The 23,104-nt window shown below is 42.8% G+C and overlaps 1 protein-coding gene across 2 annotated transcripts in view; it reads left to right on the plus strand.

Moving 5' to 3' along the window:
- LOC129831660 (neprilysin-like) overlaps positions 1-23,104 on the plus strand; it is a 129,289-nt gene that overhangs the window by 19,060 nt on the left and 87,125 nt on the right. For both annotated transcript variants that reach the window (XM_055895023.1, XM_055895024.1), the window contains exons 3-4: positions 17,375-17,410; positions 17,544-17,705. In XM_055895023.1, coding sequence (XP_055750998.1) covers positions 17,375-17,410; positions 17,544-17,705 — 198 coding nt within the window. The remainder of the gene's footprint in view (positions 1-17,374; positions 17,411-17,543; positions 17,706-23,104) is intronic.

A 23,104-nucleotide genomic window follows, 5' to 3' on the forward strand; every position in this document is an offset into this window, starting at 1 on the left:
TGCCACGTTCATCTGTACAAACAATAGCACGCAAGTATAAATACCATGGCACCATGCAGCCGTCATACCGCTCAGGAAGGAGACGTGTTCTGTCTCCTAGAGATGAACGTACTTTGGTGCGAAAAGTGCAAATCAATCCCAGAACAACAACAAAGGACCTTACGAAGATGCTGGAGGAAACAGGTACAGAAGTATCTATATCCACAGTAAAACAAGTCCTGTATCGACATAACCTGAAAGGCCGCTCAGCAAGGAAGAAGCCACTGCTCCGAAACCGCCATAACAAATGTCAGACTATGGTTTGCAACTGCACATGGGGACAAAGATTGTACTTTTTGGAGAAATGTCCTCTGGTCTGATGAAACAAAAATAGACCTGTTTGGCCATAATGACCATCGTTAGGTTTGGAGGGAAAAGGGGGAGGCTTGCAAGCCGAAGAACACCATCCCAACCGTGAAGCACGGGGGTGGCAGCATCATGTTGTTGGGGTGCTTTGCTGCAGGAGGGACTGGTGCACTTCACAAAGTAGATGGCATCATGAGGTGGGAAAATTATGTGGATTTATTGAAGCAACATCTCTTGAAGCAACATATTGAAGACATCAGTCAGGAAGTTAAAGCTTGGTCACAAATGGGTCTTCCAAATGGACGATGACCTCAATCATATTTCCAAAGTTGTGGCAAAATGGCTTAAGGACAACAAAGTCAAGGTATTGGAGTGGCCATCACAGAGCCCTGACCTCAATCCTATAGAAAATGTGTAGGCAGCACTGAAAAAGCGTGTGCGAGCAAGGAGGCCTACAAACCTGGCTCAGTTACACCAGCTCTGTCAGGAGGAATGAGCCAAAATTCACCCAACTAATTGTGGGAAACTTGTGGAAGCTCCCCAAAATGTTTGACCCAAGTTAAACATTATAAAAGCAATGCTACCAAATACTAATTGAGTGTATGTAAACTTCTGACCCACTGGGAACGTGATGAAAGAAATACAAGCTGAAATAAATCATTCTCTCTACTATTATTCTGACATTTTACATTCTTTAAATAAAGTCGTGATCCTAACTGACCTAAGACAGGGAATTGATACTAGGGTTAAATATCAGGAATCGTGAAAAACTGAGTTTAAATGTATTTGGCGAAGGTTTATGTAAACTTCCGACTTCAACTGGATGTGCAGATGAGGATTTACATTGCGTTAGGTTTGTTAATCAATTACAAATAACATGACCCTCCTCTGGACTAAATAAAAACCCACTAAACCCACTCCCATACTGAAATTAAAAAGCATGACCCTCTCCCCATTTTCCTCCAGGTAACAATTGTGAACATTTCTACCACCAGAAGTCCTGAAAAACCATTTCCCCGACCTATTATAGTGGATAGATTGTTAAACAGTCACAGCAGGCAGGATGCAACAGGGAGCTAGTTTGCCACAGGAGCCTCTGCACCCCTCTGTTTGTGTATGTGTGTGTGTGTGTGTGTGTGTGTGCGTGTGTGTGTGTGTGTGTGTGTGTGTGTGCGTGTGTGTGTGTGTGTGTGTGTGTGTGTGTGTGTGTGTGTGTGTGTGTGTGTTTTGCCTCTCGTTATGGCAGGGGTTCCCAAACTTCTTTGTCCTACGACCCCATTCTGATATCTGAAAGTTCTCGCAGACCACAACCATGTGAACAAAAATTGTGTAATTCACTTTTTTTATTTGTGGCTATGGCAGAACATTCTAAAAGTATTTCTGATTGTCTTCTCAACTCATCATCGCATATTTTTAATGTGGGGCTATGGCAGTCAATTGCAAATTAGTCTGACATAATGTCTTTTACCTTACCACCACTAATGAGATGGGTGTGGCTTGATGCATGTCAGGGGGCGTGGTCGACAGTGCACACCTCATCTCTGCTGTCGCATCTAACCTGGATGGATATTTGGTTTTAATGCAGACGAGAGCTCTGAATCCAGCTTCACACAGATCAGAGCTGGAGAAGGGTACCGTTAGTTTTATGGTGCTTTCAAGACAACTGGCAACTCTGAAACAACTGGCAACTCTGAAAAATACGAGGTCAAATCATGACATCAGTGATCTTCAGGTCGGAAAGTCAGAGCTCTAGAAAGAGGCCTGAGTTCCCGAGTTGGAATTACGAGTGGGATGACCATTCAAAACGAGATCCCAGTTTTCGGCAGGATATTCTCTTTGAGTCAGAAATCAAAACTGAGTGAGCCGTGAATGCCACGTCTGCAAGATTCGGTCAACTGACAGCTCCATCAGCTGTTTGGTTTCACTTACGAACATGTCAGCTGAGCCAGGATCACAGTCAAACGGATTGGGAAGTAGGTCCCAAGGTGCTCTTCCAAGCATTGGAGGTGCAAAACAAACAGAGTAAAAAACTCACGGACGCATAGTAAAGCTCAAACCAAGTTTATTCACCCACTGGGTCATACAGCTGCATAAGACAAAGAACATATTCACACAAGCACTGATATTGAACACTTTTTCTGAGCCCCTCATTACACATCTGAACAGCCAATACACCTCTGTTGCTATTGTCATGGCATTGCCCTGTTGGTGAGGTTTATGACCCCCATAAATTCCTTTCCCCCTTTTCTCTCTCTACTCTACAGAATGGACTCTTGGAAAGCCCTTTGTTAAAATAGAGAGAGTATGGTAACATCAAAAGATCGGGACCGGAACAATATTTCTGTAATCCAACCAGTTGAAAGCATCCGTTGGTACTCAGACGACAACTGATCTGACATCATATTCTTTGAGACATTATTACTGATGATAGGACGACATAAACTGTATCTTGGAAAGTCTACATATTCTAGTTATCAGATTCACATGGAATTGTTGCGCAATTTAAATGTTTAAATATTAAACTATTTGTGAAAGATGAAATGTTATTTTAGTTTAAAATGAGAGAAAGTAAAATATGCTCACTCAGTGGCCACACCCACGTGAATAGGCATTGGTTGGAAATGATCGACTGACCCCTTTTCTACTTTTCTTTAAGAGCCCCCGTGACCCAATTCACGGCGAACTAAGCCAACCTCAGCGTGAGCTCTGGTTGCGAATGGTTGAATGACCACAACTTCAACAAAATCAACATTGTGTTCCCGATGACGTGAGGACTGATGTCCATACTTTTAAAAGGGCGAATTTCAATGTGGAGGTGACGATCGCCATGCTGGAAGAATGAATTTCGACGATACCAGCCAGAATATACCATGAGCTTGTAGTATGGCAACTTGGTATGACCTTTGAACTCTTATTCACTTAAGAAGTGATACATTCTAGACGTCGAGTTATCAGGAGCAGCTGTAAACGTGGGCTAGGAAAGGATGGACAATCTCTTCAGAAAGACAGGGTACTACAACGTATCCGTTCTACCACAAGACGACAGACTACAATGTATCTGCCCAGAAATATTTTTCAAAGGACAAGGGAGATCTCTTCTGGGCAACCCAGCCTTCCATCTTCGACCAATCTTTCGAAGCGCAGCTCAGAGTAAATATATTTATTGCATTTTCCTTTTCCGAATTGGCGGTTATTTAGAATGCATAAGATTCTGTATTTACAATAGCATAGCTTCATAAGGTCCGATGGAGACCCAATGCTTTTGTTCCTCAGTCTTCCTGCTCTTTCATTCAAACCCAACTCCCTTTCTTTGTGTTTTCCAGCCGTCATATCGGTTTCGTCCGCTAGGGACGTTTTCTTTTAGGACATCATTAGTAATCAATGTATGATCCTTCCTGTGTATATGTAATTCTGTGTGACTATTTAGGTATTTAGTAAATAAATAATTAAACCAATTTTTGTATTGCTGTTTTAACTTGTTAGCCAGGGTTCGTGAAGATAACCAACAATTTCACGACGTTCAGATGAGACTGAATAAGTTGACGATTAATAATTGACTGCTATTGATTTAAAAGATGACCAAATCTTTAAGAGTTTATTTGGAAGACAACAGCTCTATAAACATTCTTCCGTGTTGCCTCGACTTCCTAGTTAATTACATTTACTTGATTAGTTTAATCAGGTAATATTAATTACAGAGAATTGATTTCATTTAATCGATCGTAAATCGATAGACACTATCCAGAACCTTAGTGATATCTGTTCTTCCTCACTTCATCTGACCTGACCTCGGCCCAAAATTCCTCACTCATAGGATCCCTGATGTCCAACAGTAACATATTCTGACAGAATGTAAACATTCTACATTCCCCTCCCTCAGCGATATGGTTCAGGATACTTCAAATTTTCAAGTTTAGAACTCAGAACCCATCAGAGGTGAGTAGTCATTACTCGTGTGGGTCACAGATCCTGTGTTCTGTTAGAAACACGCAACAGCCGTGGGATGGGCGGCATGGTTGGCTTTTGAAAGACTCTCCAATAAGAATTGTTTCCTCTGAATCTACTGATTCGGTCACTCATCTATAGAAGCTTTTTTGTATTTCCCCTGCATGCTTGCGTTCGGGTTCATTTGGTTTAACAAATATGTCTGTTACACAGGCAAGGAGACACATTTTCTGACACAGAAAGTCAACAAAGTCATTTTTTTTATGACATCCATTGTGAATGACAACAGTTCCTCTCTCAATGCAAAACATCTTTCCACCACTCCCCCTCGATAACCACCAAGCCTCGGTGTGAAATAGAACATTGTCATGCTCTGATCCCATATCTCCTCGTAGTTTTGTGACCAGGCGTGAACGATGTAGTTTACAATCAAAGTTACCTGCTGCAGTATATCTCTGAGTTTTGCTCTCAGCTCTTTTGCCGCCAGTTGCTCTCGATGTATCCATTTTTGCTCAGTGGGTGTATCATACAATGTGTCCATATGGCAGAGGGAGACATAACTAGAGTGTAGAGGTCATCCCGCCATAGATGGAGCCCCATCTGTGCAAAAGCCCACCATTCGACCCCGTATAGAATCTGTTTTTCGTCAATATAGCCATGCAGCACACTGAACATCCCCTGTGCCGTTTCATGCTCGGGAATCGTGAGACAGAAGAATTTGTCCTCATGAATTGCAACCCCCGACATGTAGCGAACAAAAGTCAATGCATGGGAATCTTGGCCCTCATATATAAAGTCCATTTGGAGAGCGCAAACTGGGGAGTTATGTGAGTCATTCAGTCAGAGTTTCCTCTTGATTGCTAGCAATAGCATACATTCTATGTTTAACAGTGTTATCTGACTAAGGCTTTGATGTGAGTTTCTGTGCCTCCACACACATCGTTTTCACCAAATCAATTGCAGCCGGTAATAAAAGTCTCTGCAACAGTGTGTGGTTTCATAGTGTAGCAGTCCTTCACTGTGGGAATGATTCAACAGTGTGTGGTTTCATAGTGTAGCAGGCCTAGTCCTTCACTGTGGGAATGATTCAACAGTGTGTGGTTTCATAGTGTAGCGGGCCTAGTCCTTCACTGTGGGAATGATTCAACAGTGTGTGGTTTCATAGAGTAGCAGGCCTAGTCCTTCACTGTGGGAATGATTCAACATTGTGTGGTTTCATAGTGTAGCGGGCCTAGTCCTTCACTGTGGGAATGATTCAACAGTGTGTGGTTTCATAGTGTATCAGGCCTAGTCCTTCACTGTGGGAATGATTCAACAGTGTGTGGTTTCATATTGTAGCAGGCCTTCACTGTGGGAATGATTCAGGTGCCACGGTCAAGTGCAGCCTTTTTTCATGACCTAAGAGTGCTCTCTGGTTGAATTTTATATTTTATATTTGAATAATTGTCATTTATTTTTTTAAGGTTAACCACCTTATATTGTTTTTGAGGTACAAAGACGATATTATAATGTATTTAGATATATATTATATATATATATATGTATGTATGTATATTATTTTTGGGGTGATTGTAACGGTCCTGACCTGTTTTATGTTGTTTTTGTATGTGTTTATGGTCAGGGCGTGTGTTTTGGGTGGGCAGTCTATGTTTTGTATTTCTAGGTTGGTTTTTGTGTTCGGCCTGGTATAATTCTCAATTAGAGACAGGTGTGTATCGTTTGTCTCTAATTGAGAGTCATACTAAGGCAGCCAGGGTTTCACTGGGGTTTTGTGGGTGTTTGTTTTTGTGTCCTCACAGGACGGTTGAAGGTTAGTCACATTTGTACATTTGTAGATTTGTTGTTTTGTAGTAGAACAATGTTGTTCTCCCCCTTAGACGAGAAGGAGCATGGATAGGACCAAGATGCGGATTGAGGGAAATAAGCCATCTTTTAATGACAACAGCAAAACAAGACACTACAAAACTACAAAACAACAAATGTGACTAACCTTCAACCGTCCTGTGAGGACACAGGAACAAACACCCACAAAACCCCAGTGAAACCCTGGCTGCCTTAGTATGACTCTCAATTAGAGACAAACGATACACACCTGTCTCTAATTGAGAATTATACCAGGCCGAACACAAAAACCAACCTAGAAATACAAAACATAGACTGCCCACCCAAAACACACGCCCTGACCATAAACACATACAAAAACAACATAAAACAGGTCAGGACCGTTACAGTGATTTTGGAAATTCTACTACTACCCCATTTTCATATCACGCTAACGACCCCACATGGGGTCGCGAACCTTAGTTTGGGAACAGCTGCATAATGTTGTTGTATGCGCTTTGTAATTGAGCGCCATCTCCTGGCAGCTTGTTTTATTACATCACGTAAACCGCACAGTGAGCGTGTTTGTGTGGGGTGACAATTTTGTGGCAATTTTAAACAGAAATTAGCCACAAAATTGTTGCGTTTACATAGGGTCCTTGCTATCAGGGCTCCTTGGGACATCTCTACCCCATTGAAGTTGACATTTAAAATAGTTAGGGTAAGGATTAAGGTTAGGCTTTAGGGTAGAGATGTCCGAAGGAACCTAGTTAGCACTAACCTTTTACACAGGCAGCCCAATTCTGATATTTTTTACACTAATTGGTCATTTGATTCATCACAGCACATCTTTTCACATCAGATATTTTTCAGAGATGATTAGTCAAAAGACCAGTTCGTGAAAAAAATATATATCTGAATTGAGTCTGACAGAAAACAGCCTGAAAGAGTAAATATTTACCCCAAGTCTGGAGCCCACACACCATTTCATTCATGTTCAAAACATCTACTTATTTGTGTTCAATTTGAATTGATAATCATGATCAACATTTTAGCAGCAAAATGTAAAGAGATGAGATATGGGAAGAGATGAAAGGATTGAGAAGGATGTGCTGCTTGTTTATCCGTTAGTTGTTACTGTGTGAACATCATCTATTGCAGGGTTTCCCAAACTTGCGAGATCAACAAGGATTAGACATAGATTATGCCAAACATGCCTTACAAATAAACCATGAAGTGCTCTTAAGAGCCACATGTTCATTCAACCAAGTCAAACATTTCAGTCAGTTCACGGAGATGTGAATATGTACGTTCTGTATTATCTTGAGGGCGGCAGGTAGCCTAGTGATTAGAGACAGGTAGCCTAGTGATTAGAGACAGGTAGCCTAGTGATTAGAGGGGAGGCATGTAGCCTAGTGATTAGAGGAGGCATGTAGCCTAGTGATTAGAGGGGCGGCAGGTAGCCTAGTGATTAGAGGAGGCAGGTAGCCTAGTGATTAGAGGGGCGGCATGTAGCCTAGTGATTAGAGGGGCGGCAGGTAGCCTAGTGATTAGAGGGGCGGCATGTAGCCTAGTGATTAGAGGGGCATCATGTAGCCTAGTGATTAGAGGGGCGGCAGGTAGCCTAGTGAATAGAGGAGGCATGTAGCCTAGTGATTAGAGGGGCGGCATGTAGCCTAGTGATTAGAGGGGCGGCATGTAGCCTAGTGATTAGAGGAGGCATGTAGCCTAGTGATTAGAGGGGCAGCATGTAGCCTAGTGAATAGAGGGGCGGCATGTAGCCTAGTGGTTAGAGGGGCGGCATGTAGCCTAGTGGTTAGAGGGGCGGCATGTAGCCTAGTGATTAGAGGGGCGGCAGGTAGCCTAGTGATTAGAGGGGAGGCATGTAGCCTAGTGATTAGAGGAGGCATGTAGCCTAGTGATTAGAGGGGAGGCATGTAGCCTAGTGATTAGAGGGGCGCCATGTAGCCTAGTGATTAGAGGAGGCATGTAGCCTAGTGGTTAGAGGGGCGGCATGTAGCCTAGTGGTTAGAGGGGCGGCATGTAGCCTAGTGGTTAGAGGGGCGGCATGTAGCCTAGTGGTTAGAGGGGCGGCATGTAGCCTAGTGATTAGAGGGGCGGCAGGTAGCCTAGTGATTAGAGGGGCGGCATATAGCCTAGTGGTTAGAGGGGCGGCAGGTAGCCTAGTGGTTAGAGGGGCGGCAGGTTGCCTAGTGGTTAGAGGGGCGGCAGGTTGCCTAGTGGTTAGAGGGGCGGCAGGTTGCCTAGTGGTTAGAGGGGCGGCAGGTAGCCTAGTGGTTAGAGGGGCGGCATGTAGCCTAGTGATTAGAGGGGCGGCAGGTAGCCTAGTGATTAGAGCATTGGGCCAGTAACCGAAAGGTTGCCAGATCGAATCCCCGAACTGACAAGGTAAAAATCTGTCGTTCTGCCCCTGAATAAGGCAGTTAACCCACTGTTCCTAGGCCGTCATTGTAAATAAGAATGTGTTCTTAACTGACTTGCCTAGTTAAATAAAAATTATGACAGTGTGATCCAGTTCAGTTTATTCTAGTTTATGTAATATACACTCAGAGTGCTTAAAGGAGAAGTTTGCTTTTTGACCAAATCAAATGAAACCAAATCTCAATTTTTTAAATGTAATGTAACGTTTTAGAATGGTCCAAACACTTTTTTTTGCGATTTGACTTGTTTTTGAGAAACTTAAAATGGCGCTGACGGATAAGGCTGCCGTGCTTCTAGTTTTTAGGAGACTTTGCAGTGTTTTTATTTTTTATTCATTATTTCTTACATTATTAGCCCAGGAAATGTTTTGTGTTATTACATACAGCTGGGAAGAACTATTGGATATCAGAGTGGCGGTAACTCACCAGCATTACGACCAGGCATACGACTTTCCCGAATTGTATCTTATGTTCGCACCCCCCAGGGCAATTGAACTGATTCCAGAGGCTGTTCCAAAACACCGCTGGCAGAAAAGAGGTACTCGGAGTGGACTTTTTGTCCCACTCAGGAGGCGCGCACACCACCCACCGCTTCTGAGTATATTACTTGCTAATGTTCAGTCTCTGGATAATACAATTGACGATCTCAGGGCAAGGATTTCCGTCCAGTGAGACATCAGGGATTGTAACATACTCTGTTTCACGGAAACATGGCTCTATCGGGGTATACGATCTGAGTCTGTTCAGCCAGTTGGCTTCTCAGTTCATTGCACAGACAGGAATACATGTCTCTCCGGGAAGAAGAAGGCCGGGGGTGTATGTTTCATGATTAACTACTCATGGTGTGATTGTGATAATATACAGGAACTCAAGTCCTTTTGTTCACCCGACCTAGAATACCTCACAATAAAATGCCAACTCTTTTACCTCCCAAGAGAATTCTCTTTGGTTAAAGTCACAGCCGTGTATATTCCCCCTCAAGCCGAAACCACGACAACCCTCAAAGAACTTCACTGGACTTTATGCAAACTGTCATCCACATATCCTGTGTGCCGCATTTATTGTAGCTGGGGATTTTAAAACCTGTCTAGGATGAGGGTGCCGCTAGCGGCACTCCCCCCCCCTCCCCCACTGAAAAACCAGTGCCGCGAAATTCAAAAAAAGTTTTTTTTTTAAATATTTAACTTTCACACATTAAAGTCCAATACAGCTAATGAAAGACACAGATCTTGTGAATCCAGCCAACATGTCCGATTTTTAAAATGTTTTACAGGGAAGACACAATATGTAAAGATGTACATCTATTACCTAAAAACACATTAGCATAATCCACCATCTTTTATTTGTCCACCAACACCAGTAGCTATCACCAATTCGGCTAAACTAAGATATTTATAGCCCCTAACCAAGAAAAAAACTCATCAGATGACAGTCTGATAACATATTTATGGTATGGGATAGGTTTTGTTAGAAAAAAGTGCATATTTCAGGTAGATGGCATAGGTTACAATTGCACCCACCGTCACAAATGGACTAGAATAACTACATAGAGAAACGTGTTTACCTACTTACTAATCATCAAACATTTCGTAAAAATACACAGCATACACTAATCGAAAGACACAGATCCTGTGAATACAGACAATATTTCAGATTTTCTAAGTGTCTTACAGCGAAAACACAATAAATCGTTATATTAGCATAGCACATAGCACATAGCAGCCCAGCATTGATTCTAGCCAAAGTGAGCGATAATGTCAACATCGCCAAAATATATTAATTTTTTCACTAACCTTCTCAGAATTCTTCAGATGACACTCCTGTAACATCATATTACACAATCCATATAGAGTTTGATCGAAAATGTTTATATTTAGCCACCAAAATCATGGTTAGACAATGTGAAATGTAGCCCAGCTGGTGAGAAAATGTCCGTGCGCCATATTAGACAGTGATCTACTCTTATACATAAATACTCATAAACGTGACTAAAAAATATAGGGTGGACAGGGATTGATAGACAATTTAATTCTTAATACAATCGCGGAATTACATTTTTTAAATTATCCTTACTTTTCAATACAGTTTGCGCCAAGCGAAGCTACGTCAAAAAACATGGCGTCCTAAGCCACTAACATTTTTCGACAGAAACACGATTTATCATAATAAAAATGTCCTACTTTGAGCTGTTCTTCCATCAGTATCTTGGGCAAAGGATCCTTTTGGGTCTAATCGTCTTTTGGTGGAAAGCTGTCCTCTTGCCATGTGGAAATGCCAACTGCGTTCGGGATGAACTGGAAGCGTGCCCAGCAATTCACAGCGTTTCAGAAATAAATGTCCCAAAATCGCACTAAACGGATATAAATTGCTATAAAACGCTTTAAATTAACTACCTTATGATGTTTTTAACTCCCATAACGAGTAGAAACATGACCAGAGTAATATTACTCCCTCCACTAATGCTTGGAACAAGTGCGGGTCGATGTCCTCCAGGCGCATTACGCAGCAAGAAAAGAGTTCCTAGCTACAGGGTTTTTTAATTTATAGTGCCTGTGAACGCGCAATCGACCCCATTCAAATCGTCATCACGTAAAGGCATCCAAGGGAAGACGTAAGCAGTGTCCGTATACTCATAGCAATAACAGTGCCCTTTTAACTGACTCCAGATCAGGGGCCAACATTTCTGAAATCTGACTCCATGTCAGGGAAATTGCTGTAGAATGGGTTCTGTTCCAATTAGAGAAAAAATTTCAACTCCTATAGAAACTATAGACTGTTTTCTATCTAATAATAATAATAATATGCATATTGTACGATCAAGAATTTTGTGGGAAGCCGTTTCAAAAATTACACGATTAGCATAAATAGTTACAACAGCGCCCCCATCCTCAACAGGTTAACAAAGTGCATTTGAGGAAAACCCTGCCGAAGTTCTACCAATACATGTGGTTCTACAAGACTGTGGTACTCGCTCTGGTAAAACACTCAACCACTGCTACTCCAACTTTCAGGACGCCTACAAGGCCCTCCCCCGCCCTCCCTTTTGGCAAATCTGATCACGCCTCCATTTTTACTCCACCCTTTGTAACGGCTGTCTCTTCAGACGAAGAGGAGGAGTAGGGATTGGACCAAAGTGCAGCGTGATATTTGGACATAATGAAGTTTATTAAGGTACAGACGAAAACCGAAAACACTTCAACAAACTACAAAATAAGAAAACGACGTAGACGAAACCTGAACATGGAACTTACATAAAGACACGAAGAACTCACGAACAGGAACAGACTACATCAAACGAACGAACAAACTGAAACAGTCCCGTGTGGTGCAACATACATAGACACAGAAGACAACCACCCACAAACAAACAGTGTGAACAGCCTACCTTTATATGGTTCTCAATCAGAGGAAAATGTCAAATACCTGTCCCTGATTGAAAACCATATAAGGCTACTTACAACCGACCTAAACATAGAAACACATAACATAGAATGCCCACCCCAACTCACGTCCTGACCAACTAAACACATACAAAAATAACAGAAAACAGGTCAGGAACGTGACACCCTTCCTATAGGCAGAAACTCAAACAGGAAGTACCCGTGCTAATGACTATTCAATGCTGGTCTGACCAATTGGAATCTACACTTCAAGATTGTTTTGATCTTGGGGACTGGGATATGTTCCGGATCTACCTCCGAGAACAACATAGATGAATCCACAGACATGGTGACTGATTTTCATCAGGAAGTGTATAGGCGATGTTGTGCCCACTGTTACTATTAAAACCTACCCTAATCAGAAACCATGGATATTTGGCAGCATTTGCACAAAACCTGAAAGCGTGAACCATCATATTTAACCGCGGCAAGGTGACTGGGAATATGGCCGAATACAAGCAATGTAGTTATTCCCTCCATAAGGCAATCAAACAGGTAACAGGTAACATGTAACCTCAGTATAGAGACAAAGTGGAGTCGCAATTCAATGGCTCAGACACACAACGTATGTGGGCAGGGTCTACAGACAATCAATCAATCAATCAAATTAATTTATAAAGCCCTTCTTACATCAGCTGATGTCACAAAGTGCTGTACAGAAACCCAGCCAATCATGGACTACAAAGGGAAAACCAGTCACGTCGCGGACACCGACGTCTTGCTTCCGGACAAACTAAACACCTTCTTCACCCGCTTTGACGATCACACAGTGTAGAGATCGACTTCAAGTTTTCATAACAATCGGAAATCGGTATTTTTGGGCGCCGATTTGCCGATTTACTATTATAATTTTTTTATTTGTTATTTTTTTTACACCTTTATTTAAGCTTTATTTAACTAGGCAAGTCAGTTAAGAACACATTCTTATTTTCAATGACGGCCTAGGAACGTTCTGCCTCGTTCAGGGGCAGAACGACAGATGTTTAACCTTGTCAGCTCGGGGGATCCAATCTTGCAACCTTACAGTTAACTAGTCCAATGCTCTAACACCTGATTACATTGCACTCCACGAGGAGCCTGCCTGTTGGCGAATGCAGTAAGCTAAGGTAAGTTGCTAGCTAGCATTAAACTTATCTTATAAAAAACAATCAATCAATGACTGTCATTGCTCCAATGTGTACTTAACCATAAACATCAATGCCTTTCTTAAAATCAATACACAAGTATATATTTTTAAACCTGCATATTTAGCTAATAGAAATCCAGGTTAGCAGGCAATATTAACCAGGTGAAATTGTGTCATTTCTCTTGCGTTCATTGCACGCAGAGTCAGGGTATATGCAACAGTTTGGGCCGCCTGGCTCTTTGCAAACTAATTTGCCAGAATTTTACGTAATATGACAACATTGAAGGTTGTGCAATGTAACAGGAATATTTAGACTCATGGATGCCCCCCGTTAGATAAAATACGGAACGGAATAAACACCTCGAAACTTGTTTTCGAGGTGATAGTTTCCGGATTAGTCAAAGGTATATGGTTTAGAGAGAAATAGTCGACGCGTTATAATTCCTGTAATAACTTGCGGCTGAATTTGAAAGGGGTTCCTTCGTTATTTTACCGTTCATGTCTTCCATAGAGAATGTCTTGATCTACTTCAAATAAGGTCTGTGTTTCGTGCAGTCTTAAACCGCCTCGACGTTTTGATACCCGTGTAAGTCTCACTAGGATAAGGTAACGTTTGTCAACATATTTTCATAAATCCACTCTACAAATGTTTTTATCTTCGCTTATATTTAGCCAATATTGATCAGAGTTACCTTGTCCTATGGGTATCTACACAGTTATAAAATTGTCACGGTGATGTAAGCCTACACGAAACACAGACCTTATTTTAAGTGAATCTAAAAATATCCTTTGCAAAAATGAAGGAACCGCTTTTCAGATTTTGCTAGGTGTCATGGGAATTATGACTCGCACTTTGGTTGTCAATTCTTACCATGCCCATTATTAAAATAGGATTTCCTGCATATCGAAATTAAGGGTTTTGTTTTCAACATTCATCATAGGTAAACTTAAACTCTATTTTTATTCAACAGTTGAGAGTATTTGTCTCCTTAGCAGACCTTAGCAGACTCTTCAGTATCATTGTCACTTCAGAGCTGTGTGCGTGTGTGTGTATTTATGTATTATATAAAGTTAAAATAAAAGTGTTCATTGTTTATTCAGTATTGTTGCAATTGTCATTATTACAAAAATGTGTGTGTGTGTGTGTATGATATATATATATATATATATTTTTTGTATTTAAAAAAAAAAAAATCGTCCGATTAATCGGTATTGGCTTTTTTGTCCTCCAATAATCGGTATCGGTATCGGCATTGAAAAATCATAATCGGTCGACCTCTAACACAGTGCCACTGATGCGGTCCGTTACCAAGGACTGTGGGCTCTCCTTCTCCGTTGCTGACGTGAGCAAGACATTTAAGCGTGTTAACCCTCACAAGGCTGCCGGCCCAGATGCAGACCAGCTGGCTGGAGTGTTTACTGTTGTCTCCACATGGTTCAAGATGTCCACCGTTGGTCCTGTACCCCAAAAAAGCAATGGTAACTGAACTAAATGACTATTGCCCCGTAGCACTCACTTCTGTCATCATGAAGTGCTTTGAGAAACGAGTCAAGGAGTCTCTACCTTACCTGACACCCTAGAACTACTTCAACTGTGTGTATTGTTAGATATTACTGCACTGTTGGAGATAGAAACACAAGCATTTCGCTACACCCGCAATAATATCTGCTAAACACGTGTATGTGACAAATAACATTTGATTTGACTTCCTCCTCCTCATTGTGCAGTACAGGGACTCTGGTATGAATGCTACAAAAACACCCAAATACCTCATTTTAGAAAGGGAGACACTGTCAGTACAGTGATACAGGTCTCAGTATAGTGATACAGGTCTCAGTATAGTGATACAGGTCTCAGTATAGTGATACAGGTCTCAGTATAGTGATATAGGTCTCAGTATAGTGATACGGGTCTCAGTATAGTGATATAGGTCTCAGTATAGTGATATAGGTCTCAGTATAGTGATATAGTTCTCAGTATAGTGATATGGGTCTCAGTATAGTGATATGGGTCTCAGTATAGTGATACGGGTCTCAGTATAGTGATACGGGTCTCAGTATAGTGATATAGGTCTCAGTATAGTGATATAGGTCTCAGTATAGTGATACGGGTCTCAGTATAGTGATACGGGTCTCAGTATAGTGATATAGGTCTCAGTATAGTGATACGGGTCTCAGTATAGTGATATGGGTCTCAGTATAGTGATATAGGTCTCAGTATAGTGATATGGGTCTCAGTATAGTACTGGTCTCAGTATAGTGATATGGGTCTCAGTATAGTACTGGTCTCAGTATAGTGATACGGGTCTCAGTATAGTGATATAGGTCTCAGTATAGTGATACGGGTCTCAGTATAGTGATGCGGGTCTCAGTATAGTGATACGGGTCTCAGTATAGTGATACGGGTCTCAGTATAGTGATACGGGTCTCAGTATAGTGATATGGGTCTCAGTATAGTGACACGGGTCTCAGTATAGTGATATAGGTCTCAGTATAGTGACACGGGTCTCAGTATAGTGATACGGGTCTCAGTATAGTGATATGGGTCTCAGTATAGTGATATAGGTCTCAGTATAGTGATACGGGTCTCAGTATAGTGATATGGGTCTCAGTATAGTACTGGTCTCAGTATAGTACTGGTCTCAGTATAGTGATACGGGTCTCAGTATAGTGATACGGGTCTCAGTATAGTGATACGGGTCTCAGTATAGTGATACGGGTCTCAGTATAGTACTGGTCTCAGTATAGTGATATGGGTCTCAGTATAGTACTGGTCTCAGTATAGTGATACGGGTCTCAGTATAGTGATATAGGTCTCAGTATAGTGATACGGGTCTCAGTATAGTGATACGGGTCTCAGTATAGTGAGACGGGTCTCAGTATAGTGATACGGGTCTCAGTATAGTGATACGGGTCTCAGTATAGTGATACGGGTCTCAGTATAGTGATACGGGTCTCAGTATAGTGACACGGGTCTCAGTATAGTGATATAGGTCTCAGTATAGTGACACGGGTCTCAGTATAGTGATACGGGTCTCAGTATAGTGATATGGGTCTCAGTATAGTGATATAGGTCTCAGTATAGTGATACGGGTCTCAGTATAGTGATATGGGTCTCAGTATAGTACTGGTCTCAGTATAGTGATACGGGTCTCAGTATAGTGATACGGGTCTCAGTATAGTGATACGGGTCTCAGTATAGTGATACGGGTCTCAGTATAGTGATATAGGTCTCAGTATAGTGATACGGGTCTCAGTATAGTGATACGGGTCTCAGTATAGTGATACGGGTCTCAGTATAGTGATATAGGTCTCAGTATAGTGATACGGGTCTCAGTATAGTGATACGGGTCTCAGTATAGTGATACAGGTCTCAGTATAGTGATACGGGTCTCAGTATAGTGATACGGGTCTCAGTATAGTGATACGGGTCTCAGTATAGTGATACGGGTCTCAGTATAGTACTGGTCTCAGTATAGTGATATAGGTCTCAGTATAGTACTGGTCTCAGTATAGTGATATGGGTCTCAGTATAGTGATATGGGTCTCAGTATAGTACTGGTCTCAGTATAGGGCGGGTCTCAGTATAGTACTGGTCTCAGTATAGTGATATAGGTCTCAGTATAGTACTGGTCTCAGTATAGTGATATAGGTCTCAGTATAGTACTGGTCTCAGTATAGTGATATAGGTCTCAGTATAGTACTGGTCTCAGTATAGTGATATAGGTCTCAGTATAGTACTGGTCTCAGTATAGGGCGGGTCTCAGTATAGTACTGGTCTCAGTATAGTGATATAGGTCTCAGTATAGTACTGGTCTCAGTATAGTGATACGGGTCTCAGTATAGTACTGGTCTCAGTATAGTGATATAGGTCTCAGTATAGTACTGGTCTCAGTATAGTGATACAGGTATCAGTATAGTACTGGTCTCTGTATAGTGATACGGGTCTTTAGATGTTGTACATTGAAATTGAGTCATTCCGAACTTCATCTGTAACGTTATTTTCCATTTTGTGCGATTTGAGCTGTTTTCCTATCTAGCTGTTCCATTCTCTGTGTAGCCTGCTGCTAGACCGGACAGAGAGGTATCCCTCAAGTCACTTGATAACAAGTGAAATCACAAACAAAGAAACTGGAACCTTCTATAACATGCCTATTACATCACAAATTGTGATTTGTTTGTAAAAAAAGAGATGGTTATTCTTTAAATTGGCATTGTGAATAACCCGTCTGATTCATGATGTTTTCCCTTTTTAGATGGTGTCTGCACCACAGCGGACTGCACTCAGTCAGGTAAACACACACACACACACACACACACACACACACACACACACCACACACACACACACACACACACACACACACACACACACACACACACACACACAGAGGTAGAATATGAACTGTATTTGTCTGTGTGCAGCGTCTCGTCTGATCGAGAACATGGATGCCAACGTGGACCCGTGTGACAACTTCTACCAGTACGCCTGTGGAGGCTGGTTGAAGAAGAACGTCATCCCAGAGACCAGCTCCCGATACAGCACCTTCGACATCCTACGAGACGAACTGGAGGTGGTCCTCAAAGGTTAGAGACACACCGCACGCACGCACGCACGCACGCACGCACGCACACACACACACACACACACACACACACACACACACACACACACACACACACACACACACACACACACACACACACACACACACACACACACACACACACACACACACACACACACACACACACACACACACACACACACCCAGACTCATAATGTTTTGCTAGGAAGCAGAATGTGTGTGTCCAGGTCAGAGAGGTTTTGTGGCTTAGTTTGGATCCAGTGAGTTTGCCAGGGAGGTGGGAGTGAGGGCTAGGTTTGGATCTGTTGTCAGGGAGGTGAGAGTGAGGGCTAGGTTTGGATCTGTTGTCAGGGAGTTGAGAGTGAGGGCTAGGTTTGGATCTGTTGCCAGGGAGGTGGGAGTGAGGGCTAGGTTTGGATCTGTTGTCAGGGAGGTGAGAGTGAGGGCTAGGTTTGGATCTGTTGTCAGGGAGGTGAGAGTGAGGGCTAGGTTTGGATCTGTTGTCAGGGAGGTGAGAGTGAGGGCTAGGTTTGGATCTGTTGTCAGGGAGGTGAGAGTGGGCCTAGGTTTGGATCTGTTGGCCAGGGAGGTGGGAGTGAGGGCTAGGTTTGGATCTGTTGGCCAGGGAGGTGGGAGTGAGGGCTAGGTTTGGATCTGTTGTCCAGGGAGGTGGGAGTGAGAGAGGGCTAGGTTTGGATCTGTTGTCCAGGGAAGTGAGAGTGAGGGCTAGGTTTGGATCTGTTGTCCAGGGAGGTGGGAGTGAGAGAGGGCTAGGTTTGGATCTGTTGGCCAGGGAGGTGAGAGTGAGGGCTAGGTTTGGATCTGTTGTCAGGGAGGTGAGAGTGAGGGCTAGGTTTGGATCTGTTGTTCAGGGAGGTGGGAGTGAGGGCCAGGTTTGGATCTGTTGTCCAGGGAGGTGAGAGTGGGGGCTAGGTTTGGATCTGTTGGCCAGGGAGGTGGGAGTGAGTGCTAGGTTTGGATCTGTTGTACAGGGAGGTGGGTGTGAGTGCTAGGTTTGGATCTGTTGTCCAGAGGAATCCTGAGCAGGTTGACCAAGTGGAAGGGCAGAGGAATCCTGAGCAGGTTGACAGGTGGAAGGGCAGATGAATCCTGAGGAGGTTGACCAAGTGGAATGGCAGAGGAATCCTGAGCAGGTTGACCAAGTGGAATTGCAGAGGAATCCTGAGCAGGTTGACCAAGTGGAAGGGCAGAGGAATCCTGAGCAGGTTGAGAGGTGGAAGGGCAGAGGAATCCTGAGCAGGTTGACCAGGTGGAAGGGCAGAGGAATCCTGAGCAGATTAACCAGGTGGAAGGCCAGAGGAATCCTGAGCAGGTTGACCAAGTGGAAGGGCAGAGGAATCCTGAGCAGGTTGACCAAGTGGAAGGGCAGAGGAATCCTGAGCAGGTTGACCAAGTGGAAGGGCAGAGGAATCCTGAGCAGGTTGACCAAGTGGAAGGGCAGAGGAATCCTGAGCAGGTTGACCAAGTGGAAGGGCAGAGGAATCCTGAGCAGGTTGACCAAGTGGAAGGGCAGAGGAATCCTGAGCAGATTAAACAGGTGGAAGGCCAGAGGAATCCTGAGCAGGTTGACCAGGTGGAAGGGCAGAGGAATCCTGAGCAGGTAGACCAATTGGAAGGGCAAAGGAATCCTGAGCAGGTTGACCAATTGGAAGGGCAAAGGAATCCTGAGCAGGTTGACCAATTGGAAGGGCAGAGAAATCCTGAGCAGGTTGACCAAGTGGAAGGGCAGAGGAATCCTGAGCAGGTTGACAGGTGGAAGGGCAGAGGAATCCTGAGCAGGTTGACCAAGTGGAATGGCAGAGGAATCCTGAGCAGATTAACCAGGTGGAAGGGCAGAGGATTCCTGAGCAGGTTGACCAAGTGGAAGGGCAGAGGATTCCTGAGCAGGTTGACCAAGTGGAAGGGCAGAGGAATCCTGAGCAGGTTGACCAGGTGGAAGGGCAGAGGAATCCTGAGCAGGTTGACCAAGTGGAAGGGCAGAGGAATCCTGAGCAGGTTGACCAAGTGGAAGGGCAGAGGAATCCTGAGCAGGTTGACCAAGTGGAAGGGCAGAGGAATCCTGAGCAGGTTGACCAAGTGGAAGGACAGAGGAATCCTGAGCAGATTAAACAGGTGGAAGGCCAGAGGAATCCTGAGCAGGTTGACCAGGTGGAAGGGCAGAGGAATCCTGAGCAGGTAGACCAATTGGAAGGGCAGAGGAATCCTGAGCAGGTTGACCAAGTGGAAGGGCAGAGGAATCCTGAGCAGGTTGACAGGTGGAAGGGCAGAGGAATCCTGAGCAGGTTGACCAAGTGGAAGGGCAGAGGAATCCTGAGCAGGTTGACCAAGTGGAAGGGCAGAGGAATCCTGAGCAGGTTGACCAGGTGGAAGGGCAGAGGAATCCTGAGCAGGTTGACCAAGTGGAAGGGCAGAGGAATCCTGAGCAGGTTGACAGGTGGAAGGGCAGAGGAATCCTGAGCAGGTTGACCAAGTGGAATGGCAGAGGAATCCTGAGCAGGTTGACCAAGTGGAATTGCAGAGGAATCCTGAGCAGATTAACCAGGTGGAAGGGCAGAGGATTCCTGAGCAGGTTGACCAAGTGGAAGGGCAGAGGAATCCTGAGCAGGTTGACCAGGTGGAAGGGCAGAGGGGGTTGTCTGATATTTATGGTCTGTTAATAAGAATCGTAGCCTTTTTTTAAAAAATTTGCCTAACATGACATACCCAAATCGAACTACCTGTAGCTCAGGACCTGAAGAAAGGATATGCATATTATTACCATTTGAAAGGAAACACTTTGAAGTTTCTATTTTTCTATCTTCTTTGAAATGCAAGAGACATGCCATACTTTCAGATAGAAGTCTAGGTGTAATTTAGATTTTGACCACCAGATGGTAGCAGTTTGTGTGCAAAGTTTCAGACGGATCCAGTGAAGAATTACACTACTGCACAATATTTTGTGCCAGGAGTTTGCCCAAATGTGCTGAATTGGTACAAAACTATAGAGAACATACAAAAATGTCATGGTAATGCATTTTTTTTGTTTACAATCGACCAGAAATGTCTTATACATTTATACAATTAGCGTTCAGATATCTAGATGGTCGGACATGGTGGGTGTGGAGCCAGAGACAGCATTGGGGTCAAACTGTAGACCCCAATTTCTACAATTTAACATACAAATTGATTTTATCAAACAAAACTATGCAACATTTTATCTCTGTGACCCTCAGAATGACAAATCAGAGCAAGATTACTGAATGTAAGTACATTATTTACCTTCAGAGGTGAATGTGTCAAACCACATGCCATGATTACATTGTTTTTATCATGCCATCAAACCATAGCATGGTATTTGTTCACTGTAATAGCTACTGCTAATTGGACCCTACAGTTAGATTAACAATAATTGAAGCTTTCTGCCCATGTAAGACATGTCTATATCACGGAAAGTTGTCTGTTGTTCACAACGTCATTCTAGTCACAATAGCGCACCTTAGCAACAATCGTCCCGGTTTACAAACACCCATCCCATAGAGGTTAAAGAGCCCCTACAGTGTAGAATATTTACCCTCTGTTAAAGAGACCCTACAGTGTAGAATATTTACCCTCTGTTAAAGAGACCCTACAGTGTAGAATATTTACCCTCTGTTAAAGAGACCCTACAGTGTAGAATATTTACCCTCTGTTAAAGAGACCCTACAGTGTAGAATATTTACCCTCTGTTAAAGAGACCCTACAGTGTAGAATATTTACCATCTGTTAAAGAGACCCTACAGTGTAGAATATTTACCATCTGTTAAAGAGACCCTACAGTGTAGAATATTTACCATCTGTTAAAGAGACCCTACAGTGTAGAATATTTACCATCTGTTAAAGAGACCCTACAGTGTAGAATATTTACCATCTGTTAAAGAGACCCTACAGTGTAGAACATTTACAATCTGTTAAAGAGCCCCTACAGTGTAGAATATTTACCATCTGTTAAAGAGACCCTACAGTGTAGAATATTTACCCTCTGTTAAAGAGCCCCTACAGTGTAGAATATTTACCCTCTGTTAAAGAGCCCCTACAGTGTAGAATATTTACCCTCTGTTAAAGAGACCCTACAGTGTAGAATATTTACCCTCTGTTAAAGAGACCCTACAGTGTAGAATATTTACCCTCTGTTAAAGAGACCCTACAGTGTAGAATATTTACCCTCTGTTAAAGAGACCCTACAGTGTAGAATATTTACCATCTGTTAAAGAGCCCCTACAGTGTAGAATATTTACCCTCTGTTAAAGAGACCCTACAGTGTAGAATATTTACCCTCTGTTAAAGAGACCCTACAGTGTAGAATATTTACCCTCTGTTAAAGAGACCCTACAGTGTAGAATATTTACCCTCTGTTAAAGAGCCCCTACAGTGTAGAATATTTACCCTCTGTTAAAGAGACCCTACAGTGTAGAATATTTACCCTCTGTTAAAGAGACCCTACAGTGTAGAATATTTACCCTCTGTTAAAGAGACCCTACAGTGTAGAATATTTACCCTCTGTTAAAGAGCCCCTACAGTGTAGAATATTTACCCTCTGTTAAAGAGACCCTACAGTGTAGAATATTTACCCTCTGTTAAAGAGACCCTACAGTGTAGAATATTTACCCTCTGTTAAAGAGCCCCTACAGTGTAGAATATTTACCCTCTGTTAAAGAGACCCTACAGTGTAGAATATTTACCCTCTGTTAAAGAGACCCTACAGTGTAGAATATTTACCCTCTGTTAAAGAGACCCTACAGTGTAGAATATTTACCCTCTGTTAAAGAGCCCCTACAGTGTAGAATATTTACCCTCTGTTAAAGAGACCCTACAGTGTAGAATATTTACCCTCTGTTAAAGAGACCCTACAGTGTAGAATATTTACCCTCTGTTAAAGAGACCCTACAGTGTAGAATATTTACCCTCTGTTAAAGAGCCCCTACAGTGTAGAATATTTACCCTCTGTTAAAGAGACCCTACAGTGTAGAATATTTACCCTCTGTTAAAGAGACCCTACAGTGTAGAATATTTACCCTCTGTTAAAGAGCCCCTACAGTGTAGAATATTTACCCTCTGTTAAAGAGACCCTACAGTGTAGAATATTTACCCTCTGTTAAAGAGCCCCTACAGTGTAGAATATTTACCCTCTGTTAAAGAGACCCTACAGTGTAGAATATTTACCCTCTGTTAAAGAGACCCTACAGTGTAGAATATTTACCCTCTGTTAAAGAGACCCTACAGTGTAGAATATTTACCCTCTGTTAAAGAGCCCCTACAGTGTAGAATATTTACCCTCTGTTAAAGAGACCCTACAGTGTAGAATATTTACCCTCTGTTAAAGAGACCCTACAGTGTAGAATATTTACCCTCTGTTAAAGA

This window comes from Salvelinus fontinalis, chromosome 33, assembly GCF_029448725.1.
Source record: "Salvelinus fontinalis isolate EN_2023a chromosome 33, ASM2944872v1, whole genome shotgun sequence".
Classification (NCBI taxonomy): domain Eukaryota; kingdom Metazoa; phylum Chordata; class Actinopteri; order Salmoniformes; family Salmonidae; genus Salvelinus; species Salvelinus fontinalis.